The sequence below is a fragment of the Pseudorca crassidens genome, chromosome 2 (assembly GCF_039906515.1).
Source record: "Pseudorca crassidens isolate mPseCra1 chromosome 2, mPseCra1.hap1, whole genome shotgun sequence".
Classification (NCBI taxonomy): domain Eukaryota; kingdom Metazoa; phylum Chordata; class Mammalia; order Artiodactyla; family Delphinidae; genus Pseudorca; species Pseudorca crassidens.
This window is the reverse complement of record NC_090297.1, coordinates 25,024,511-25,050,252: the sequence shown is the minus strand read 5'-3', so window position 1 is coordinate 25,050,252 and position 25,742 is coordinate 25,024,511. Positions and strand designations below refer to the sequence as shown.

Sequence of the window (25,742 nt, the reverse complement as noted above, 5' to 3'; positions counted from 1 at the left end):
GTTTTTATCTCTATTTCTCTAGGAGTTGGGTCAAAAAGGGTCTTGCTGTGATTTATGTCATGGAGTGTTCTGCCTGTGTTTTCCTCTAAGAGTTTTGTAGTGTCTGGCCTTACATTGAGGTCTTTAATCCATTTTGAGTTTATTTTTGTGTATGGTGTTAGGGAGTGTTCTAATTTCATTCTTTAACATGTAGCTGTCCAGTTTTCCCAGCACCACTTATTGAAGAGGCTGTCTTTTCTCCATTGTATATTCTTGACTCCTTTATCAAAAATAAGGTGACCTGGGACTTCCCTGGTGGTCCAGTGGCTAAGCCTCCGTGCTCACAATGCAGGGGGCCCAGGTTCGATCCCTGGTCAGGGGACTAGATCCCACGTGCTGCAACTGAGAGTTTGCATGCCACAACTAAAAATCCCACGTGCTGCAACAAAGATCTTACACACAGAAACAAAGATTCCGAGCGCTGCAACTAAGACCCAGCACAGCCAGATAAATAAATAAATATTAAAAAAATAAAATAAGGTGACCATATGTGTGTGGGTTTATCTCTGGGCTTTCTATCCTGTTCCATCCTGTTGACATTTTGATATATGTCCTTTCTTCCATTTTTTTCCTATGCATGTAAGTCTTTTCTTTGCCTAGAAAGGGGATCATGCATGTCACAATTTATTTTTTTAAATTAATTAATTTATTTGTTTTTATTTTTGGCTGTGTTGGGTCTTCGTTGCTGTGCGTGGGCTTTCTCTAGTTGTGGTGAGCAGGGGCTACTCTTCATTGTGGTGCACAGGCTTCTCATTTTCGTGGCTTCTCTCGTTGCGGAGCACGGGCTCTATATGTGCGGGCTTCAGTAGTTGTGGCACGTGGGATCAGTAGTTGTGGTGCACAGGCTTAGTTGCTCCACAGCATGTGGGATCTTCTCGGGCCAGGGCTTGAAGCCATGTCCCTTGCATTGGCAGGCAGATTCTTAACTACTGTGCCACCAGGGAAGCCCCATGTCACAATTTATAACTTGATTTTTTAGGTATTAAAAAAAATTGTTTTACAATGAATTTGTTAACACAGAGTGAGGAAATCCTGTTTAATACCTCCTGGCCCAATTGCCCTTTGTCTGCTGTTAATGGTTAGCATCCTTCCAGTCTCCTTTTTATAACTTCTATACATATATGAACATCTGTATATTGAAGGCACCTTTTTATATATAAGTAGGTTCATGCCATGCCTCATTGTTCTGGGACTTACACTTTAATTTTCAAGTGCTTTAGTATTCGAAGGTGTTTCCCAGTTGGTACATACAATTTTGCAAATCTGTGCTTTCCCTGAACCCTGCCTCATAGCGGTCTACAGGCACTGCCAGGACCAGAGGATGGGCTGGGTCTTCCTCTTCTCATTTCCGACCACTGTCATGTAAGTTAAGAGCACAAAGCTCAGAGGCTGACAGACAGGCATTCAGTCCTGGCTTTGCCACTCTCTGAATGTGACCTAGGCAAGCGGCCTCACCTTTCTGAGTATAATTTCCTCATCTGCAAAATGGGGGTATTAAAAGTACTTACCTCATAGGGCGGTGTGAGGAGCAAACGAGATGACACATATGTGTGTTCAGTATTTAGCATAGTGCCTGGTACAAGAAGAAACTAAAAATGTTACCTGTTATTGATGTATACAATTTTGTCCTGCTTTAAGGACTGCTGGGGTGAACACTCCTGTGCATCTGGCTTCTCCCCATTTCAGATTATTTATTTGGGCCAGATGCCCGGAATTGGAATTCCTGGGTCTGCAGTGTTTTGAGGGGGTATTTGAGCTTGGTGGTGGAGCCAGGTTCCTGCCCACCTTGACTGGAAGCAGCCCACAGCTGCTGTCTCCTCCAGGTCCCATCGTTGACTCTGCGGCACAGCCCCATCATTCCACAGCTTCCCAAACAACTTGTTGCCACGGCAACTGGTGCCAGCTGAAGGAGAAGAATTGAGGCTGGGCTGTGACAGGGACAGGCAGGTGGTTGAGGACAGGGCTGAGTGGGGCGTGGGCAAGCATGGGCATAGTGCCCAGCTGATCTGCATCCCCTTTGAGGACCCTGACACCTTCTCCTGGAGACAGCTTGGCTCGTGTCAGGGGTAGATAGACAGGTTCAAGGTCAGGCTTTGCTTCTTACAATGGAGTGACTTTAGACGAGAGATGTCTCTTCTCTGAATCTTGTTGCCTCCTTTATGAAATGTGGGAATCAGCTGGGCCCCAGAACTGCTGGGAATCTGGTATGAGAGGCTGGCTGTGTTGTATTCTTTTGGTGTGAGATAGAGACTCTTGGGGGGGGGTGGGGAAGTTGGTTGAAGCGCCATTTTCTTCTCTATTTGATCCCCACGGGGGTCAGTTAGGTCTGGAGCCACTCAGCGGATGGGATAGCGGGGACATGGGGAGGGCAGCTCTGGCAGTGTCCCCTGTTCTGCCTGTCACAGCTCGGGAGGCACACAGCTCCTCCGGCCCCACCTAGGCTCCCACAGTCAGGTACCCCGTCTGCAGCTACGAAGCATCAGGAGTTGTGAGAGGGAGGAGCATGTCTCCAGCAGATGGACAGCCTAAGAATAGCTCTTTAAGTGCTTACTGTATACCAGGAGCTTCACATAGGTCATCATCTCATGTTTAATCCTCACAATAGCATGAAAAGTCAGTGTTAATACCCTCGTTTTGCTGATTAAGAAAACTGGGATTCCGAGAAGCTAAGTGACTCACTCAAGGTCGTGCAGTAAGTAAGCAGTGGAGTCAGGATTTGAATCCAGGCCTGTTCGGTTCCACTCTGTGCACTGAGCCAGGATGCTAAAGGCCTGGCTAAGGGATTTAGATTTTTATGGGGCTTTGTTTGTTCAGCAAACAGGGAGTGCTCCTCCAGGATCTCAAAGTCCAGTGTGGGGAGACAAACAGGTAACCAGAGTTGAGATTCAGATTGACACCTAGCAGATTCTGGATACCCAGAGAGCAATTGAGTCTTCCCTAGGGAGGGGTGTGTGGGAGGGCTTGGAGGTAGGATAGGGCACAGGAGGGGGCTGTGGGAGCTGGATCTGGGCAAAGGAAGTGGGTGTGCAGCAGGCAGAGAAGGTAGGAAGGGCATACTAGGAAGAGCGCAGAGCACATGCAAAAGTACAGAGACAGGGCTTCCCTGGTGGCGCAGTGGTTGAGAGTCTGCCTGCCGATGCAGGGGACACGGGTTCGTGCCCTGGTCTGGGAAGATCCCACATGCCACGGAGCAGCTGGGCCCATGAGCCAAGGCCGCTGAGCTTGCGCGCCCGGAGCCTGTGCTCCGCAACAGGAGAGGCCACAACAGTGAGAGGCCCGCGTACCGCAAAAAAAAAAAAAAAAAAAAAAAGTACAGAGACAGGGAGCAGCTTGGAGCATTGCAGGAGCAGAGCAGTAGGTGGGGTGGGGTCAAGAGGGGAGAAGGAAGGTGGGAAAGATCATCGAGGACAACATTGCTTAAAGGGAAATGGAGAGACTGAAGTCTGGTCAGGTACCGGGAGGGACTCTCTCAGGGGCAGGAGCCAAGGAAACTTAACAACATCAGAGTTTATAGAGAGAGCTTGCTGAGTCCCAGGCGCTGTTCTAAGAGCCTTGAATAATGATAATGATCCTTGCATTAACACTATGAGGTTGATACTTGTATTATCCCCATTTTACTGATGAGAAAACTGAGGCACAGAGAGGTTAAGTAACTTTCCCAAGTTCACACATATCCTAAGTATTGGCAGTAAGTATCCTATTGCACGAATATACCACAATTTATTTATTCCTTGACTCCACGTGGACATTTGGGTTGTTTGCAGTTTTTTGCTATTACATATGGTGCTGCTATGATGAACAGTTTTGTATGTTTCTTGGTACATGTGGGCAAGAGTGGCTCCATGGAATATTCCTGGGAGTGGAATTGCTGGGTTATAGGGTATACACATATTCAACTTAAACAGTGCCAGATGTTTTCTAAAATGGCTGAAAATAGTTTGTACTCCCACCAGCAGTGCAAAATTCCAGTAGCTCCACATCTTTACAAACACTTGATATTATCAGACTTCAATTTTTGCCAAAATAGGGATACGCTATGGTGTCTCGATGTCGTTTTAATTTTCATTTCCCTATTACTAAGAAGAATCTTTGCATGCATTCTGGTCATTTCTGGTTAAGTCTTGCCAAAAAAAATATTTGGTTTTAACTTTTCCTTACTGATCTGTAGGAGTTCGTTATGTATTCTAGATACTCTTCTGTTGTCAGCTATATGTTTTGCAAATATATTCTCCCAAAGTGTGGTTCATATTTTGCTTTCCTTATGGTGTCTGTTGATGGGTAGAAATTCTTAATTATTAAAAATTGTTTTATTGCGGAAAAATATACATCACATAAAACATACCTTTTAAACCATGTTTAAGTGTACAGTTCAGTGACATTAAGTACATTCACGTTGTTGTGCAGTCATCACCACCATCCATCTCCAGAACTTTTTCATCTTCCCAAATTGAAATTCTGTACCCATTAAGCAATAACTCCCCATTCTCCCCTTCCCCCAGCCTTTGATAACCACTATTCTACTTTCTGTTTCTATGAATTTGACTATTCTTGGTACCTCATATAATTGAAATTGTACAATATTTGTCCTTTTGTGACTGACTTATTTCACTTAGCATAATGTCTCCAAGGTTCATGTTGTAGCATGCGTCAGAATTTCATTCCTTTTTAAGGCTGAATAATATTCCATTGTATGCCTTTACCACATATTGTTTATCCATTCATCTGTTGATGGACATTTAGGTTATTTCCAACCTTTTAGCCATTGTAAATAATGCTGCTGTGAACATTGGTATACAAATATTCAAGTCCCTGCTTTCAGTTCTTTTGTGTCTATACCCAGAGGTGGAAGTTGAATTGAATTGGAATTAAAAAGAGGTAGAATTGCTGGAGAAATTCTTAATTTTAATGTATCCTAATTTATATGTATCCTAATAGGTATAATCTTTTTAAGGAATCTCTTTCCTATCTCAAGGTCATGAAGATGTTCTTCTATGTAGTGTTGTGTTTCCTTTCACACTTAGGTCTATAATTTGCCTGGAATTGATTTTGTGAGTGATATGGGGTATATCACTTTTTTATATGGATACCCAATTGTTTCAACACCATTTACTGAAAATTCTGTCCTTCTCCAGTTATATGCAATGCCAGCCCTGTCATAAATCAAGTCTCCATATATGTGGGATTGGTTTTGTTCTCCCTATGCTCATCTTGTTTAAAATTTCTTTCCTTATGCATATATTTTATATTAATTATAATTAATAATAAATTAATTATAATAATTATATTTATATAATTATAATAATTATTAATACTTCTTGATATCTAGCAAGAAAAGTCTCCCAATTTTGTTATTTTCAGGAGGATCTTTACTCTTACTTTTTTTCCTCCTTCACATAAATATTACAATCAGCTTGTCAATTTCCACACTTGAAAAAACCTGTTGAGATCTTAATGGGAAATATACTGTACCTGTAAATCATTTTAAGCAGAACTAACATTTTTACAATATTGAGTCTTCCAATCCATGAACATAGTATATTCCTCCATTTATTTTGATCATCTTTATTGTTTTTCAATAAAGTTTTATACGTTCTTGCATATAAAAGTCTTGCATATCTTTTTCAGATTTATTCCTAAATACGGTATCTATATATAATATTTTGTTATGGAAAATTTCAAATATATGTAAAAGTAGATTGAATTTTAAGCAGAAGTTGGCAAGTTATCACCCACGCTTTGGTCACTTCAGCTGGTTTAGTAAATAAAGTTTTATCGGAGCACAGGCACAACTATTTGTTAACAAATTGTCCATGGCTGACTTCCTACCTCAGTGGCAGAGTTGAGTGATTGCAGTGGAGACTGTATAGCCAGCAAGCCTAAAATATTTTCTCTCTGGCTCTTCACAGAAAAAAAGTACCGGCGCCTGGAATGAAATCTCTTGTACTCATCACCCAACTCTAGCAACCACGCATTATTTTCTCTAAAGGTTGACCATAATTCCTTAATATCAAATATTTGTTTAATATCCAAATTTCCAATAGTTTCATAAAGATGATAATTTATTTTTATACTTTGTCTTTTTAAAGTCAGGATCTAAGTAAAATCTACATGTTGCAGTTGGTTGATATACCTTGTAAGCCTCTTTTAATGTATAGGTCTGTTTCCAATCTTGTTTTTCTTGCAGTCATTTTTGAAGAAACTAGGTTGTTTTTCCTGTAGCTTATTGCATTGCTGTGGTTATAGTGCAACCTGTTCCTCTGTCTTCTGTATTTTCTGTGAACTGGTGGTTAACCTGGAGCTTTGATTAGATTTTGGGGCCAACTACTTTTTAGGTAGTGGTGTGGTCTTTCCATCAGAAAGCACATACTGTCTGATTTTATTTCTTTATGTTTTTATGTATTATAAAATGGTAACTTTTAAAAATTGCTGTTTCTAACTATTGATGGTATATAACATGCAATTGATTTTGCAGAAATCTTTTATTAATTTATATAATTTACCTATAAGGATTTTTTTTGCTTTCTACGTAGGTAGTCATATAACCTGCAAATAATGAGAGTTTTGTTATTTCCTTTCCAATTCTTACATCTCCCCCACCCCCTTTCCTAACTGTGCTAGCTAAGACCTTTAGTATAATACTGAATAGAAGTAGTAATAGGGTAACAGGGAACTTTGTCTTGTTCTGGATTTCAAAGGGAATGTGGTCATCATTTCACCATGAGTGTGATGTTTGCTGTGTTTTTATATAGATACTTTATCAAGTTAAGGAAGCTCCCTTCTATTCCTGATTTGCTTGTTATTCTGAATGGACAGTACATTTTAAGAAGTATATTTTTGGCATTTTTTGATATAATATGAGTTTTATTCTCTTACTAATGTTAATTTAATGAGTTGGGTTTTTAAAATATTAAGTCAATCTTGCATTTCTGGAATAAACCCCAAATTGATCATGTTATATCTTTTTTATGTTTTCTGAATTCATGTTGATAATATTTGGTTTGGAAATTTTGTATTTCTGTTGATGAGTTAACTGGCCTGAAATGATTTATTCTTATAGTGTCCTTGTGAGGTTTTGGTATTCAGTTTTGCAGCCTCATAGAATGAATTGTAGAGCGTTTTCCCTTTTTCCATTTGCTGCAGTAATTTGTATGAAGTTGGAATTATTTGTTCTTTGAACATTTCGGTAGCATCACTGGTTAAAAAAAAGAAGTCTCGACTGGTGTTTTCTTTAGGGAAGATGATTCCTTCCCTACTGATTCAATTAATTCTATGCTTATAGGTTTATTCAGTTTAAAAAATTTTTTCCTTGAGTCAATTTTGGTAGGTTACATTTTTCTAGAATTGTATCCATTTAATCTGAGTTTTCAGATCTACTTGCATATTGGCATAAAGTATTTCACAATAGCCTCTTATCTTTTTAATATCTGTGCACTCATGATTACTCATTCTAAATATTGTCTTGTTGTCCTTTCCCTCTTTTCCTTAGGCAGAGAATTTTTTTTTTTTAATCTTTTCAAAGACCTGATTTTTGGTTTTGTGGATCCTCTCCATTATATGTTTGTTTTCAGTATCATCTTTCTTTCTATTTATTCTCTTATTTTTATAATATTTTAAGAATGATGCTTAGTTCATTAATTTTCTATCTTTTTCCTTTCTAATAGTCATCTAAAGTTCTAAAGGAACCTCTAATGATGATGTTAGTTCCATCCACACACTCTAATATATGTCTTTCTTATTATCATTCAATTCTCAGTATTTCATAACTTTTATTACAATTTTTCCTTTGGCCTATGTGTTATTTATTTATTTAATATTTATTTATTTAATTTATTTTTTGGCTGCATCGGGTCTTAGTTTTGGCACACGGGATCTTCATTGAGGCATGCGGGATCTTTCCTTGTGGCACATGGGCTTCTCCCTAGTTGAGGTGCGCAAGCTCAGTAGTTGTGGCACATGGGCTTAGTTGCCCCTCGGCTGTGGGATCTTAGTTCCCCAACCAAGGATCAAACCCACGTTCCCTACATTGGAAGGTGGATTCTTTACCACTGGATCACCAGGGAAGTCCCTGGCCTATGTGTTATTTAGAAGTGTATTTCTTAATTTCCATTCATATGAGTTTCTTTACTTTCTTTCTCTATGTTTTTCTTTTTGTTATTGCTTTTTAACTTAATCATATTACGGTCTGAGAAAGTGATCTTTATCTGAGTCATCTGATGTGGTAGCCACTATACACTTGTGTCTACTGAGTACTTGAAAGTTGGCCAGGGGACTTCCCTTGTGGTCCAGTGGTTAAGATGCCATGCTTCCAATGCAGGGGGCATGGGTTCAATCCCTGGGAACTAAGATCCCACATGCTGCGTGGCGCGGCAAAAAAAAAAAGAAAGCTGGCCAGTCCAAATTGAGATGTACTGTAAGTGTAAAATACATACAGGATTTCAGTGACTTAGTCACTGAAAAAAAGAAATTAAAATTTCATTAATAATGTTTTTTATAGATTCAAGTTAAAATGATAATATTTTGGATGTTTTGAGTTAAGTAAAATATAAAATGAATTTCACTTGTTTCTTTTTACCTTTTTTAATGTGGCTAGAAAACTTAAAAATACGCCTATGGCTCACATTTGTAATTAATTGGGCAGTGTTGGTCTAAAAAATACTAATCTTTCGAAATTTGTTGAGATTTGCTTTATGGCTCAGGTTGTGCTTAATTTTCATGTATGTTACATGTATACTTGAAAAGAATATGTATATTAAGAACAGTGTTCTATATATGTACACAGATTAAGCTTCTTCATTGTTTTCATTCAATCTTTTTTATCCTTACTGATTATTTTGTCAGCTAGATTTAGCAATAGTTAGAGAAATACATTAAAATTTCATGCTATAGTGGTGGTTTTGTCTTTTTCCTCATAGCTTTGTCAATTTTTACTTTATGTTTTTTGAGATTATGTTATTAGATGCTTATACATTTAGAGTTGTTATAGCTTTCTGGTGAAATTGCTAATCTTTATGTAATGAGGTCTTTGCCTCTAATTATTTTTTGCCTTAAAGTTCGTTTTGTCTGAGACTAGTGTAGCTACAAAACTTTATTTTGGTTAGTATTTGCCCACTCACATATTACTCCATTTTTTTCTCTTAACCTTTTTGCATTGTTGTGTTTCATAAATAGGTTTTATAAGTGTCTTATAATTGGATTTCCTTTCTTTAAAGTTCTGATAATTTTTGCATTAATCTGAAATATTAGTCCATTTACATTTGTTGTAGTTATGATTTATTTGACTCTATTCCTACTGTCTTATTTTGTGCTTTGCATATATCCTGCATTTTCTTATACACTTTCTCCCTTTTATTACCTCCTTTTAGATTGATTACTTTTTCTTATTCCTTTTTATCCCTCTATGCCCTGTGTGTATTCTTTTGGTGGCTGTTGTAGAAATGTTAACACAAATACCTGACCTATCAAAGTATAAAGGAAGTTACTGTCTTTATCTTCCTCTGAAGTAATACGATGATCTGGGAATGCTTTAGTTCCAAGCATGCACCTTCCCAATTTATGTGCTGTTGTTATCTAGTAAGTTGGTCCTAAGTTATTTTTTTAATCCCACAAATTACACAAATATTATAGTTTCATATAATCAGTGTTCATTTAGATTTAACAACATAGTTATCATTTTCTTTCCTCAGAATTCCTCTCTACATCTCAGCTTTTATATCTGGGATCATTTTTCCTTCCTTCTGCCTCAAGTTCATCCTTTAACATTTTGTTTATTGAGAAAAATAAAATTACCAAGAAAAACAATAACTCTCTTGGTTTTCTCTATGATATCTTTATTTTTTATTTTAAACCATTTTTAAAATTGAAGTATAATTTACAATATTTCAGGTGTACAGCAAAGTGACTCAGTTCACTGAATCTGTTCTTTTTCAGTTTCTTTTCCATTATAGGTTATTACAAGATACTGAATATAGTTCCCTGAGTTACCCAGTAGGTCCTTATTGTTTATCTATTTTATATGTAGTAGTGGGTATATGTAAATCCCCAACTCCTAATTTATCCTTCCCCACCCCCGCTATCCCCTTTGGTAACCGTAACTTTATTTTCTATGTCTGTGAGTCTATTTCTGTTTTGTAAATAAGTTATAATATCTTTATTTTATCTTCATTCTCAAAAAATATTTTGTGTGGGTGCACAATTGATATTTTCCTTAAGCATATTGAAAATATTATTCTACTATGTTTTGCTTCCATATTACTATTGACAAGTTAGCTGTTAGTCTAACTACCATTCCTTTGTAGGTAGAATGTCTTTTTGTGAGAGGCAGGCATTATAGCGTTAGCGGTTAAACGTGTGGCCTCTGGAATCAGACTGCCAGGATTTGAATCTTAGATCTTTGGTTTACTAGCTGTATGACACTGGGCAAGCTGATTAACCTCTCTGTGCCTCAATTTCCTCTTCTGTAAAATGGGGGCAATAATGGTACCAGTACCTAACTCGCAGGGTTGTGATGAGGATTAAGTGAACTAACAAGGAAAGCATTCAGAACAGTGGTAGCACATTTTCAGTGCTATTAAAGTGTTAGATTTTTTTCCCCCCTCTCAATGCTTTTAGGATCTCCTTTTTTTAAAAAATAAATTTATTTTATTTATTATTTTTGGCTGTGTTGGGTCTTCGTTGCTGCACGCGGGCTTTCTCTAGTCGCGGTGAGCAGGGGCTACTCTTCGTTGCAGTGCGTGGGCTTCTCATTGCAGTGGCTTCTCTTGTTGTGGAGCATGGGCTCTAGGTGTGTGGGCTTCAGTAGTTGTGGCTCGCGGGCTTCAGTAGTTGTGGCTCGCAGGCTGTAGAGGGCAGGCTCAGTAGTTGTGGACACGGGCTTAGTTGCTCCGCGGCATGTGGGATCTTCCCGGACCAGGGCTTGAACCAGTATCCCCTGCATTGGCAGGCAGATTCTTAACCACTGCTCCACCAGGGAAGCCCAGGATCTCCTTATCATTGGTGTGGAGCAGTTTCACTATGATGTGTCTAGGTGTGGATTTACTTTCACTTAAACTTTTTGAAATTCACTGAGCTTTTTGAATCTGTAAATTGTCGTCCTGTATCAAGTCTAGAAAATTCTTAGCTGTCTATCTTCAAATACTCCCTCTGCTCAATTCTCTCCTCTCCCTTTCTGGAACTTTAGTTCCAGAGTGATATTAGTCCTTTCGCTCTAGCCTTTGTGTCTCTTTGATTGTGTTTCACGGTCTCTGTGTCGTAAATATTTTGTATAATTTCTTTAAGTCTATTTTCTAGTTCACTAGCTTATTTCAGCTGTGTCTAATATGCTATTAAACCTATATATTGACTTTTAAATTTTAATAGTTATTATTATCATATTTTTATTTCCAGAAGTCATGTTTTGTGCCCAACCAAATCTGCCCTTCAGATTATATATATATATATAATATTTTTAATACATATTTTTGCCCTTCACTCATATGTTCGACATTGCCTTTTATTTCTTTAAACATATCATACATACATATGTTGTATTCTTGTCTGATAAGTCCAGTAACTAAAGCCTTTGCTGGTCTGATTCTGCTGCCTATTGTTTGGGAGCCTCGTAACACTGGTATGTGGACCCCTGAGAACAGGGGCCAGTCAAAAGGTTTTAAACTGTGAAGGACTATTCTTAATCTCTTTCCTGTTTTCCTTCCCAGATGTCCCGTTTTCTCTCTGCCACCCCCTCCCCCCCATCTCAATTTACTTTTTTGAAAGGCTGATTCATTCCCATGGTTAAAAAAAAAAAGTGAAAAGTCTCCCTCCCAACTCCCAGTCCCTTTCCTATTGGAAGCCTCTGATATCAAGTTCTTGTGGATACTTCCAGAGATATTGCATGCAGATTCAAGCAAATACAATGAAAAAATCTTTCTCTTTTTAAAGCAAATGGTAGCACACTACACACATTGTTCTGAACTTGTCTTTTAATTTAAAAAGTATGTTTGTGCTTATAAAAGAGACACATGCTCATTCTGAGTAACATAAATACCCAAGTGTCTACAAGTAGAAAGTGAAAATCCCCCTGGAATTTCATTCCCCAGAGATAACTTCTATTATGCATCTATAAATATATGTTTACATAAATGGGTTTATGCAACACATACTGCTCCATAACCTATTTCTTTCTTTTTCTCCAAACAATACAGCTTGACATCTTTCCATGAATCTTACCATATCTCTCAGTGCTCTCCACATAGCCCAGCAGTTAAATGCCTGGGCTTCGGAGTCAGACAGAACTAGGTTCTAATCCTAGCTCTGTCACTTAGTAGCTATGGGACTTTTCAGAGCCTCTCTGAGCCTCAGTTTCCTCATCTGTAAAATGGGGATGGAAATAGTACATAGTTCATAGTGTTGTTCTGAGACCTTAATAAGATCATGTATGACATGCTTCTTCCAGGGTCAGCTGCTTTATAAGCCCTTGATGAATGGTAGTTTTTTATTACTACTTACTCTTTTTAATGGCCACTTAGAATCCGTAGTATGATATGTAACCATTTATCAACCATTACCCTTTTGATGGACACTGGATTATACCCAATTTTTTTGTTGTTGTTATAAATGCCAACCCAGTGAACACTGAATGTACATCTTTCACCTTTGTGTGTATTTTCTTGTGAATTCCCTGCAGTGGGGTCACTGGGTCCTCTGAATTCTAATGTCTGTTTCTTCTTTCTCTCCGAGGAGGCAATGAAAATGGCCCATGGGGTGAAGCATGTGTATTACGTAGGTTTTTCCTTTTTATTACTGCTGTTTTTTGTCTCTCTTCTGAGGTGTGGTGGGGTGGGAGGGGTCCTCCCCAGAGACGATCCCAGCCCCCTGCCCCAGCCTGCCCTCCTCCGGAGCTTCCTAGTACTCCCCACTTCCTATGACGTGAATCTCAGACCTCTGTTTTCCCCCAAACCTTGGAACCTGACCATTCATGATCATTCATTCAAGGATTACTTTTTAGACCCATTTACTTTCAAAACAATTCCCTGTGGTTTGTAATAAATTAAAAGAATCAAAACACACTCAAATGGGTTAAAGTCTAAAGAAAGCAAGAAAAGGGGGAGGAGAAGGGGAAATCTTGTTACAACACCCCACCCCCCAATCCTGGAAAGGTACAACATCTAGGCTTAAAGTTAATACTAAGCTTCCTGGAAGCCAATGCAAAAAGGGGAGCAGGAGAGATTCTATAGCTCATTAGAAGACCCAGAACCACTCTGCATCTTGAAATGGTCATGAAGGGCTTCCTCTCAGGGGCAATAGAGGGGTGATCAGCAGGCTTTCAGAGGGGGTGTTGGACGTGTTCGCCACGTGGCTGTTTCAGGGCAAAAGGCAAGTCAGTGACCCTGGAAAAGGGGCATGACAGAGCTTTGAGGAAGAGAAGGTGGGCTCAGAACAGGATATGGCTCCCTGGTAAGATGTATCTCTGGTCAGAAGGGTGAGAAGGGTCTCAGTACAGGGTCCAGGTAACTCTGAACATGGCTGGGAGTGAGAGGGGAAGCCGAGAGGATGGGAATGAAGACAGGCTTCTCTCCTGGGATGGAGGCCAGGCAGTCAGCAAACATTTATAGAGCCCTCCTCTGTGCCAGCCTTTTCTGGGCATTAGGAATACAATGGGGGCTAAGACGTACATGCTCCCTGTCCTCATGGAGCTTACAGTTCAGCGGGGAAGAGCGAGGACAGTAAACAATTGCAGGTGAGGTTAGTGCTCTGAAGGGCTCTTCTCCCCTGGCAGGTTGGTTCTGGGGCAGTGATCCACCTCCTGGGGGCCATCGGCTACAGCCAGGCAGGGGGGCTCCTGCCTCCGAAGCTGGAGGTTCTGGAGGACATGATGGAGGTCAACTCAGCCTCACCTGTCCAGAGGCCCAGATTGAAGGAAAGGCCCATGGCCCGGGGCCCCACGGGGTGCCAGGTACAGAAGATGTTCTTTACACTGGCAGGTCTCTTCATCCTGTTGGGAGAGGCACATGCACACCTGATTCACAGAGATGGTGCTGCAGCCCAGAGAGACGCTGTGACTTGCACATGGTCACACAGAACGTAGAAGCCAGAGGCAGAGTTAGACCTCTGCTGGCTGGCCGCCCCCGGGCGGTGGTCTGTGCATTCCTTCTCCTGCACTGCAGAGTTCAGGAGCTTGACCGGAGCAGAGGAGGAAGGGAGGGGCTGGGCCTCCATGCATTCGGGGAGAGAGCAGTTGTTGACCTTTGTTCCTGGCCACCCCTCATGTCCTGCCATCCCAAGATCCTCTAGCCACCTCCCTCAGGGGGGACAGCATGGGGCTCTGGTGGCCTCTCTGACCCCTCCTACCATCCGAGGAGTCATTCCTTTCTGCCCAGGGGCTCCACCTTCTTCTCCACATGCTCATTCTGTTGCAGGAGGGGGTTCCCGTTCAGGAGGCTGGTGCAGAGTGTCCGGGGGTGAGTGCTTCTGCCCTGGCCACGCGGCATCCCTCCCTGGAGCACGGGTAGGGGGGATGTGGGACTGGGGAGGTGACTGGGGAAGCAGGGTCCCCCTGGGGCTGGGAGGCTGCACCCGGGGACAAGGCCTCGGGTCCTCACCCCTCCCCTACAGTGTGGCCCAGTGGAGGCTGAAGAGGAGGAGCCTGGGGAGCAGGCACGGGGAGAGGACTCAGGTGAGGGGCCGTGGAGGGTGCCCCTCAGCAGCCATCTGTCTTCTAGGGACTGCTGAGCACGCAGGGGGCTCCCACCCAGCTCTGGGCCCCAGCCCCTGCTAAGACTCCTCTCCTCTCCCACCCGCAATCAGCCTGTAGTCCTTCCCCAATGGGGTGGGGACCGCTGGCTGCCTGGACTCGGCTCCCAGACAGACATCCTAGACGCCCTGGGTCTCTGAGGGTGGGACCCTTGCCTTGCCTGCCTAAGCCCCTCAGCATTGAGTCACCCCCTCCCCTTGCCCCTGAGCATCCACTGGGCGCCAGAGACTCTGTTTCCCCACAGCTCAGCTTCAGCCCCAACAGGAGAAGCTACCCCTGGATATTGGGGTACGGGGCACTGTGGTCCGTGCCATGCGGGAGGCGCTGTGGAGTCGGTAAGGCCTTGTTCCGCGTTCCCTGACATCCAGGACGTCCTGAAGGGCTGCCTTCACACACACCACCTCCCAGAGCTGTGCCGTGTTCTAAGGGCTTCTGTGTGTACGACTAACCCCATTTTATCCTGTGAGGTCATTTGCCCACACGTTTGAACCTGGTCTCTCTGGCTTCAGGGCTGTGCTTTCTCATTAAGCCGCTGCAGCTCTCAGTGTCTGCTCAGGTCCTCGTGGATGTCGCCCACAGCAAATGCTTTCAGACACAGTGAGACTCTCAGAGATCTGAGCACAGAACTGTCACTTTACTAATGGTGAGGCCAAGGCCCAGAGAGGACAGGGTTTTGCAAAGGTCACACAGCAAGTCAGTAGCCGATTCAGGGTTACATCCAGGGCCAGGGCTCCATCCCCTCCCCTACCCATGCCTTGCCCTCCCCCCACCAGGCTTCCTCCCCTCCCTCCATACCCCGGTTTACTGGCCAGGGATAGAGCAGGGGCTGAGCAATCCGATCTTGCTTTTCTACTCATCGTGTGGCATCAGGCAAGCCCCTTATCCTCTGTGAGCCTCAGTCACCCCATCTGTAGATGGAGAATGATGATACCTCTTCTTCACGGAGTTGGGGGGAGAATAAATGGGTGCATGTACGAAAATGTTCAGAATAGAAACCAGAGTTGGCCCAGAACCTGCTCTCCACCCATGTCTCCCTCTCGGGCTCGGTGCCCTGGCCCTGCCCTTGTGCCCCACAGCCTTCAGGAGCGCCCAGACCTGGCGCTGAGTGAGGAGGCCGTGGAGGGCATCGCTGCCGGCATCGAGGCAGCCCTCTTCGACCTGACACAAGCCACCGACGGCCGCTACAAGAACAAGTACCGCAGCCTGCTGTTCAACCTGCGGGACCCCAGGAACCCGGTGAGTGGGGCTCTGGGCTAGGCTGGGTCCCCCTCAGAGGTGGGAAGCCCTGGCAGGATGTTGGGTGGGGCTCTCCAAGCGGTGTGGTGCAGCCCCTGCCCCTGCAGGACCTGTTTCTCAAAGTGGTTCACGGAGACGTCAGCCCCCACGGCCTGGTGCGGATGAGCTCGGTCCAGCTGGCCCCCCAAGAGCTGGCCCGCTGGCGGGACCAGGAGGAAAAGAGGGTGAGCTGTTGGGTCAAGTCAGGACATGGAGAAGGGGTTTGGGGAGGGGGAGGCCCGAGGATGGAGCGGGAGAGACAGACAAAGAATGAGGAGGAAGGTGATGAGACAGGGGAGCACAGGACAGACAGAAACAGAAACGAGAGAACAGAAAGATCGGGCAGACAGGGAGAGAGTCAGAGAGACTCTCCCCACCAAAAAAGAAGGGAAAAGAGGCAGAAATGAAGGGGGTTGGAGATGGAGAGCTCAGTAGAGAGGTGACACCAACGGGGGTGTTGTCTTCCACTTGCTTTTCTATGGAGCTGGGCTGGGGGGGGTGGGGGGACGGGGGATGTTGGCGCAGAGTCTGGAATCCAGGATTGTCATCCGCCATCCATGGGGCACAGACCCAGTGTGATGACCCTGCTCCAGTCCAGCCCCAGAAGTTCCAGAAAAGGCTGGAAGTCTTCCTAGTGCCCCAGGCTGAGCGAGGAACCCCACAGCCTCCAGCAGTTCACAGATACACCCCCATACACCCAGGGGGAACTGCACAGGGGCAGGGGAGGTGTGGGCACTGAGCCAGCTTCAGGAGATGCTTGCATAATGTTTGTTGGTGCCCCAGTGAGAAAGGGACTGACCGAGAGCAGGGCCTGTGGTATGGGCTAGGGCAATAAGGCCCTTATTCTGACAGACACTGGGCTGGTTAGAATTAATAACTGGAATCCGTTAGGAGCATCTGTCCACTCTGAGCTTCTGTCCGGGCACTGTGGGCGACCAGGACCAGCTATGTAAATTGTGGAGCCAGTGCAGAATGAAAATGCGGGTGCTTTGTTCAATGATTAAGAATTTCAGGGACTTCCCAGTGGTTAAGACTCTCTGCTTCCACTGCAGGGGGCACTTGTTCGATTCCTGGTCGGGGAACTAAAATCTCTCATGCGGGCAGCGCGGCCAAGAAAAAAAAAAAAAAAAATTTCAAGATGATGGCAGTATTTAGCATGGGGCCCTTCTAGGCACAGGGCCCTGGGCTACTGCATGGAGCCCATGCCCGCAAAGCCAACCCTGCTGGGAGGACAGGGCTTCTGTCCTCCCGGGATTGTTAGAAAGAAAGAGACAGGCTTTCAGGAATCGTTTCAGGTAGGATGACACTGATCAGCAATAAGAATCACAAGTAGCGTTTACTGTGAGCCAGGCTCCAGGCTAAACACTCAACATAAGCTGTTTAATATGATGCTCTTAATTTCATTTCTAGAGAACAGATCAACTAAGGCTTAGAGCAATGAAGGGCTTGCCCAGGGCCACACCATCTTGTGGGCCTTTATTAATGACAGCTGGTGCTCTAGCGCCTGTGCTCTTTCGACTACCCCACACTCTTCCCAGGGCAGAGGGTGGGTGGGATACAGTCGGGCAGATTTGACTCGTGCGAGAAGGCGAAGTTCAAGAAGGCTTCCTGGGGGAGGCCGGGTTTGAGTTGGAGGGTGAATGAGTGGAAAATGGAGAAGTAAGGCGGATGGTGGGGGGTCTCCAGGTGAGGGACTGGCAGAAGCAGAGACGTGGAGGAAGGGAAAGGGCTGGCATGGAAGGGGCCACAGCGGAGGGGCTTCAAGGGAGCACTTGGGCTCTTGGTGGCCAAAGTCCTCCAACCCTGGCTGAGCTGGGGCTGCTCCGCCCCTCAGAGCCTGGAGATCATTGCGCAGCTGCAGAAGGAGCCGTGCAGCCTCCCGGCCTCCAAACTGACCCACAAGGGGGAAGTCGAGATCCTGCGGGACATGGACCAGACGCTGACCCTGGAGGATCTGGTGGTAAGTGGGAGCCTGACGTGGTGCCAGGCAGGGCCTGTGCCCTCGGATCCCACCCCTCACCTCACCAGCTGTGTGGCCTTGGGCAAGTCATCTGACTACGCTGAGGCCCACGGTCTTCATCGTAGATAGGGGAATGACGGTGGCCGCACAGGGTCTGGGTGAGCACGGGGTGAGACAAACGCCGGCACCGGGCCTGTCCGCACCTTCGCAGCGCTGCTGCCCCTCCTTTTGGCCTAACCCCAAGGCACCTCGTGTGAGTAGTAGTGAGTCCTGTCTCCGCAGTTCCCCCCAACCTCAGGCATTCCGACCAGATCCCAGGTTGGGAAGCAGGAGGGACACGCTGTTTGAGGCAGCGACTTTTCGGATGTAAGGAGCAGAGACTTGCTCTATTCAGCAGAAGGACTTAGGGATGCGCCGGCAGGGCACCACCTGGAGTCCAGAGCAGCCTGTGCGGAGTGTCCTTTTCTTTGTGGGGGACCTGCCCCATCCTCCTGTCCATCCTGCTTCTTCCTCCCCCTTGGCCCCTCCTCCTTGCACATGGCTCAACAGGATGGCTCAGCAGCCCTCGAATCAGTGAACCCATCCCCTCAGCCTCCTGCAGCCAATCAGAGCGCCCCCTTGGCTCACTTCAGTCGCTCTCAGGAGAAGGCTGCTCCGGCTTTGGTTGGGCGTCCCGTGGGTCAGATGTTCACCCCGGTCTAATCAGCTGTGTGTCCGGGATGGGGGAGCGCAGGGTCCCTTGAGCCACGTTCGTTCGCTGGGGAAATGGCAGTGACCTTGACCGACAAAAATCCCTGCTGTCCCTCACCAGTATCCAGGCCAACAAGCAGACCTCCTGGCTGTGCGGAGAGGAGCCCTAAGAGGGCGTGGCTGCTCCCCAACCCAAACCAACCTGTATTCCCTGAGTAAATTGAATGTAAATATAGGGGGAGGAGCCAGAGAGAGAGGGAAGAGAGAGCGGGCGGCAGAGTAGGGGAGGGGAAGATAACACAGAATAGCAACATTTCCTCCGACTGAACACCTACTATGTGCCACTTTTACAAACAACGCCTCATTCAAACCTCACGATATAACCTACGAGATGGGTGATGCCTGTTTCCTGGGTGAGGCACCTGAAACCGTTTGCCCAAGGTCACTTAGTTGGCAGTGGGGGAGACTGGAACCCAGGCTCTCTGACTCCAAAGCCTGTGCCTTGTCACTGCTCTGGAGGTGGTTTTAAGGCAAGAGTGAGAGTTTCAAGATCTTTTCAAATCTTCCTGAAGCAATCAATGTTTGTTGTGTGTTTAAAGCTGTTTCTATTATGAGGAAGAAACGGTGATTTGGCATTGGGCTCCAAGGTTCTTAAAAACGTTCATTCTCCCCAGTTCTGTCGTCTGCTTCTGAGAACTCGTCCTAAGGAGATAATTGAAAGTCTAGGAAAATACTTTCAGCATAAGGATGTCCTCAGTGTTATTTGTTACAGTGAAAGCCTGGGAACGACCTGATTGTCTAGCAGCAGAGGTGATGCGTACACTCCAGCCCACCCCATCAGTGCAATGTCTACAGGGACGGTATAACACGGCAGATACCTTTGCTGTGCTTCATGGACACATGAACCACAAAAGGACCCCCGAAACTCTGTGTATAGATAAACTATTATAAAGGAACACCCGGAGTATCAACGGTTGTTTCTAAGTGGTGGGACAAGGGGGGATTTTTTTTTTAATTTTCAAATTTTCTATATTTTCTAAATTTTCTGTAACAAGTTCACGATACCTTTGTAATTAAAGAATATATTATTTAGAAAAATAAAACCACAGCCCTGAGGGCCCCCTACTCATGGAGGGCTGCTGACCTCCCCAGCCGCCTTCCCGGCCCACCCCTCTCTCCTCCTTTGCCTCCCAGGAACCCATGGTGTCCATAGACTGCGGCCCACTGGCCCTGCCTGCCACGTCGAGGGGCACCACGGAGCAGCACGAGGACACCACAGAGCAGCACAAGCACCACTTCCTAGACCCCAGCTGCCGCATCTGCATGGGTGGGAGGGAGACACAGGAGGGGCACAGGGGTGGTGGGTAGGCTGGGGCTGAGTGTGGGGTTCAGCGGCAACAGGGATTCATGGCTTGGGGAGAAGGTGGGGGGGTGGGGGTACCTGTGTTCCAGGTCACCTCAAAAAGGACCTGGTTCAAACTCCGTTTCTAATGCCCTGGGCTGGCTTCAGCCTAGCTGCCAGCCCCCTTTTCAGCTCCTGCCTCTGCTCTTTGCAGACTGGAAGCCCTTGTATGAGCGGCCAGCCTCCTTCATAGCCACCAGGAGGATGGGGGATGATGCTTTCCAGAGAGCCCCAAGCCTGGTCCCTATGTCCTCTCCAGAGATGCCCCAAACCAAGGAGAAGCCTCCCACGGAGCCCAAGGACAGGTATGGGGCAGTGGGCAAGGAGGTGGGCAACTGGCAGGGTGGGTGGGGGAGGCCACCTGCTAGGGCAGCAGACACAGGCTGGGTTTTTCCATATGGCCTTAGGCAAATCCTGCCTCTTGTGTGGGCCTCGGTTTCCCCATCTGTGCAATGGAACTAATCATCCCTGCCTACTGGTCTCTACCACATAAGGCCATGTTTGGACCAGTGTTCCAGCACCCACAGTGGAGACACAGGACCTTCTCTGAAAACTAAGGAGCTGCTGGGGAAGCCCTGGTGACCTGTTCATCTGGCCCTGTTCTCTCTGTCCCTCCCTCTAGGCTCCAGATGCCTGCTGGGTCCACAAAAGCCCTGCCCAGCCAGCCGCCCTGGGAGGGGTCTCTGGACATGTTCTCCATTAAGCAGTTCCGGGTCAAGGCCCAGCTGGTCTCGGGGCACAGCTTTTGTCTCATCCGGGTACTCCTGCCCAGCTCGCCGAAGACTCCCTTGCACACTGACCAGCCCAGTCAGCTACACACACCCCCGTTCATTCATTCACCCACTCACTCCTTCTGAAACAAGTCTTTGGCTCCCTCTCTGTGCTTGGCCCTGTGCTAGGCTAAATGCAGCCCCACTCGTGCAGAGACACATGGGCAAAGGACTCCCTATAACCCAAGGCATAAAGCAGGAAGGACCCAGGAAAAGGGTCTGGTGCATCCTGGCCCAGAGTAGGGTTTTAGGAGTTATTGTTGAGTGAGTGAACGATCAGCCAAGTGTTGGATGAGGGTAGGGGGTTAGAGGAGGGCGTGAGGGGCTCCTGAGAAGTGGAGGAGATTGGCCAGGACAGGCTGTAGGCCTCCAGGGGTAGTTAGGGCTTTCCAGCAGCCACTGGGGCTCCTGATACACTGCCTGTCAATCCTCTTGGCCACAGGCTGTGGCTTCTGGGTAGCCAGTATTGAGTCTGCCTAAAGTGGGCGGGAAGCTGGGAGGCTGACTGGCCTCGTACCTGTCCCCAGGCCCTGCCCCAGGTGATCCGCTCTGCAGGCTGCATCCCCCCCAGTGCTGTCTGGGACTTTCTGGCCAGCATCTGCCCAGCCGAGGCCAAGGTAACCACCCACCCTTGGGCACCACCTCTCCTCCTAGCACCATATCCCCAGCCCTGAGCTCTCTTTCACTCCAGCTCTGGAGCAGAGGCCTGGTTTAAGATATCCGGGTCCAGTTCCCACTGTGACTGCAGACTCACTGTGTGAACCTGGGCAAGTCCCTCTGTTTCCACCTCTGGAAAATGGGGCCACCCTTCCTCACAGGGTTCTCAGAGGTTCAGATGAGACCAGGGGTGTTCACAGGAGCAGAGAATGACTGTTCCTAAACCTGCTCTTCTTCCTGCAACCTCAGGACATCTGCGTGGTCAGACTGTGCCCACAGGGCTCTCGGGACACCCAAAATTGCCACCTGCTTTATTCCTACCTCAACAACAAGCAGTGCCACGGCCTGGCAGCTGTGGAACAGGTGGGGGTGGTCCTGCTGCCCCTGCCTGCCTTCCAGCCCCTGCCCTCCAGGCTGCGCCCTCTTGGAGGCCCAGGTGAGTGCCCAATGCCCATCCCAGGCCCTGTCTCCCCTCACTTGGTGACCAGACAGACGTTGTAGACACAGTCACCCCTGTCTCCATGGAGGCAGACACATCTCAGAAGGGAACTTCTGAGATGGGCAAACGTGAGAACAAAAACAAGAAGAGCTCAGACTTGTATATTGTTTACTATGTGCCAGACACCATTCTGAAAGCTTCACTTATATTAGTTCAGTTAGTCCTCAAAATAACCCCTTCAGGATGGTGCTGTTAATTTTTTCACTTCATAGATGAGGAAACTGAGGTAGGGAGAAAGCAAGTGTCCAGAGTCACAGCCAGTCAGTAGCAGAAACTGGCCTGCTAACCACCACACATACAGTCTCTCCAATCAGGCACCTTGATGAGAAACTCACCAGTCACATTTGACCCCAGCATAGCAGAAGAGGCAGGAACCACCAACTGGCTGAAATTAGGACCTACATAAAAGAGGAAGGAGAGATGTTTTCACCACAGCTATCCTGGGCCAAGCTTGGCTTTTGTGCCTGGATAGCCTCCAGGGTGTGGATCCAGGAAAGCATGGGAGGGGGCTGGAGGGGGTATCAAGGGGAAGACTGTACCTGTTGCTGAGTAGTGTTTGATCTTTCTGGGCTGCCTGTCCTGGGTAGTGTGGTAGAATGAATCATACAGCCTTGAGATTAAACCATCCATGCCCCAGTCTCAGCCAGGTGAACCCTTTCACACACTGTGAGAGCAAATCTTACGCCCTCCTACTTAACTTTCCTAGCATCTCATGGGCCCCATCTCACTACTGGAAAGCTCTTCTTGGGGTCTAACCTCCAGACCTCTTGCCACAGCCAGAATGCAGCTTCTGGGGGCTGTGAGTTCTCTCCGTCCAAGCCTTTGGTCTCTTTCCTCCTCTTTCTCCAGGCCTGGAAGCCACTCACGCAAGCCTGTTGCTGGCTGTGCTGCTCCCCAAGGCAGGGCTTCTGGCCACAGCAGAGTTCAGCCCCTTGTGGGGGAAGGTTCGCAAAATGCTCTCCTTCACCAGAAAAGCAGAGATGAGATGCCACCAGCCAGAGGCCACAGGGCCAGACGTGGCCCTGAAGGGATCCCCTCCCCCGGTGGGTGCCCTGCAGCAGGGCCAGGGCAAAGGCAGCCTGGCTCCAAGGGGAATCTGTGCTTGGCAGAGGCCTGCCAGAGGCAGGGGAAGACTGTGGGGAGAGCCTGAGACCTGGCAGGGTCCTGGGCGAGGGCAACGGCGTCCAAACCCAGGCTGGCACCAGTCCTGGCATCCCTATTCAGCTTCACCAGCTGGCCATGACCAGCACCTCCACAGGGCTTCCTGTCCCCGCCAAGCCCTGCTTCAGCATCTCAAATCCCTGGTGGCCATGAGCCAGCAGTTCCAAGCCTCACTGAGGTCCCTAGGCCAGGAGCAACTTCCCCGACCTCCTGCCCAGCCTCCTGCAGCCGCTGGGATTCTTGGCCTCCTCTGCCAGTCCCCTGCAGCTCCAGAGCCCCCTGGTCCATCCCTTGACTCCTCTTTGGGGTCTACAGATGGAGTCGGCTCTGAGTGTCCCCTTCCTGAAGAGACCTGACCCTCATTACCCACCAAAAGAGGGGCTTTAATTCCCTAACCAGTGCTGAACCCTGAGGTGCTCCGGAAGGAGCAACAGGGGCAGAGGAAGGGGATGGTTAGCTGTTTGAATTTCCTGTTCTGCAGTTTGCTTGGTGTTAATTTTTGGTTTAATAAAGAATTTGGCAAAGTTGAGACTGCATCTGCTGGCTGGACAGGAGGGACCCTGGGCCTGGCCACGTGTGGGTTGACGTGGGTGTGTCTGGGAGTTTCTGTGCACAGATATAGCAGAGCTAAAGTGTTAGGGATGGAGGGGGTAGCTTTGTCTGCTGCTTGTCTGAGGTCCTTAACCATCACTGTGCGCCAGGGTTCAGCTGTTGCCATGGTGGACTCTGGAAGCATTTTGCAAGTATTTTGAACTGGGTGGAAGAAGTGATGGGAGAGAAGGCAGCACTAGGTTGGGGGGAGAGAGAGAAACGAGGCTTTTGAAGGGGCATAGACACTTAGAGATTGTTAGAGAGGAAAAGGAGAGCAAGTTGCAATGGATTTAAAAATTTTCAGTTACCAAGACTTTTTCCTTTGGAGAGTTGGGGGTTACCGCCGTAATCCCTACGCGTCTCTGTGTGTATCTGAGGGTCGCTGTGTGTGCGCATGCCTGTGACCATATGTCTGTGTGGGTCTCTGTTGAGGAAGTTGGGAGGTCCAAATAGGATGTCTCCTCTCTGTTCCTCTTGCCAGCTCCTGGGGACTGATACTGGAGAAAGCCAAGGGCCTTGGCCTGGTGGATGGGGGTGGACATTGAGGATGGGGTTGGAGGCTGGTGTTACAGGGCAGGATGGTGCTGCTTTGCCTGGGGCCTGGAGTGAGCTCTTAACAGCAGCTACAATTGGAAGGCATCTCCGTGTGTGTGTACCTCCGGAGAGCTGAGTCTAGGCATTGCCATGGGAATTTAACTGTCTCCTCACTACCTAATCCAGGGTCCAGAAGCAGGGCCTGGCTTGGAGGACAGAACTTGTGGCAGGACCCCACCGTTCACCCCTGCCCCGGCCTGAAGGGGTGTATCTCTTCCCACCCCTTCTCTGAAGTCTACCCATGTACCAGCCTCGCCCTGGGCTGGGAAAGATGGGGCAATAGTTGGGGGAGTCCCCACTTCTCTGCCCCATGAGCTGTGCTGCTGCCCTACCCGCGGCCGACAGCAGAGGGGGCCCTAGGCCTTGGGATGGAGGTCGGGGCTGGCAGGACTGGAGGCCAAGCTGGAGGCGGGGCGAAGTGTGGGAATTTAGCCGTAGGGATTGGGCGCGTGTGTGTGTGTGGGGTGGGGTGCCGGGGGTGGGACAAGGAGGGGGGACTGGGCAGGTGAACCGCGGGTGGGGGGGGGAAGCTCCGAGGGCCTTGTGAGGGCCTCAGTGCTATATGCAAATTACCCAAATTACCCTGCAACCTGCGGCTTGACTCAAGTCGGCAGCAACTTGGGTCATTTTCTTAACACAGGGCAGTTGGGGGACGGCTGTGCGCCCTCTCCCTCCAAGCCCAGGACTTCCTCCCAGGGAGACGGGAGACCGTTTGGTCCGTTCCCGAGCACTCAGGGGAAAAAAAGCTCCGTACTCTGGGCTGGGACTTCCTTTCGGAGCGTCAGTTTTCCCCTCTGTAGATGGGAATGATCGTGCGGCCCTCTGGCACCTCGCCCCGCAGAGAAGGCTATAGGTGAACCCCGAAATCCTCAGCCTGCTTCGAGGATGGGGGTTGGACAGCATGATCTCCACCCACCTTTTGGCGCTAGTCCGCAAGCCTCTTGCCTTTCTTTTGGCAGAGGAGGCCAGGAGCGCGGATTAGGAGAGCTGTTGCTAGGGGGCGTGACCGGAGGTTGCTGGGCTCGGGTTGCTAAGCAACGCTGGGCGGGGCTCACGTTGCTGGGCCGGAGTAGGCGTATCAGGGGACCCGAAGAGCCAGCTAAGCTTCCCTAGGTTTTAATGGAAGGCGGCCGTCGACGCTGGTCTCCCCGCGACTTTCTGCGGGCTTCACCTTCTCCTGGGCAGGACGCCGTCTCGGAGGGTCCTTCCGGTCATACCCTCCGAGACTCCGTTATCCTCTGGGCTCTGGAGCGAGGAACCCTGGGTCTTTGTGCACGTGTCTACGCGTTTGCTAGTGCGGTAGGGGGAGGGAGGGTCGCTTTTGGGTTTCCATAGCAACCGCTCCAGTGTCACCCCATTGCTCCCAAAGGTTTGAG

General features: G+C 47.6%; 1 protein-coding gene across 2 annotated transcripts in view; it reads left to right on the top strand.

Annotated features, from left to right (window-relative positions):
• Positions 1 to 23,704, top strand: part of SPOCD1 (SPOC domain containing 1) — a 28,971-nt gene extending 5,267 nt beyond the window's left edge. Inside the window, exons 3-16 of one of the 2 annotated variants that reach the window (XM_067711864.1) lie at positions 12,757 to 12,795; positions 13,793 to 13,969; positions 14,433 to 14,474; positions 14,629 to 14,689; positions 15,012 to 15,102; positions 15,844 to 16,003; positions 16,111 to 16,227; positions 17,877 to 18,002; positions 19,887 to 20,019; positions 20,249 to 20,399; positions 20,717 to 20,852; positions 21,392 to 21,481; positions 21,771 to 21,957; positions 22,870 to 23,704. In XM_067711864.1, coding sequence (XP_067567965.1) covers positions 12,757 to 12,795; positions 13,793 to 13,969; positions 14,433 to 14,474; positions 14,629 to 14,689; positions 15,012 to 15,102; positions 15,844 to 16,003; positions 16,111 to 16,227; positions 17,877 to 18,002; positions 19,887 to 20,019; positions 20,249 to 20,399; positions 20,717 to 20,852; positions 21,392 to 21,481; positions 21,771 to 21,957; positions 22,870 to 23,537 — 2,178 coding nt within the window. In that variant the 3' untranslated portion in view covers positions 23,538 to 23,704. Of the gene's footprint in view, positions 1 to 12,756; positions 12,796 to 13,792; positions 13,970 to 14,432; positions 14,475 to 14,628; positions 14,690 to 15,011; positions 15,103 to 15,843; positions 16,004 to 16,110; positions 16,228 to 17,876; positions 18,003 to 19,886; positions 20,020 to 20,248; positions 20,401 to 20,702; positions 20,853 to 21,391; positions 21,482 to 21,770; positions 21,958 to 22,869 lie in introns of those variants that run through there. The other variant, XM_067711865.1, reaches the window with a different exon arrangement.
• Positions 23,705 to 25,742: the final 2,038 nt, after the last annotated feature.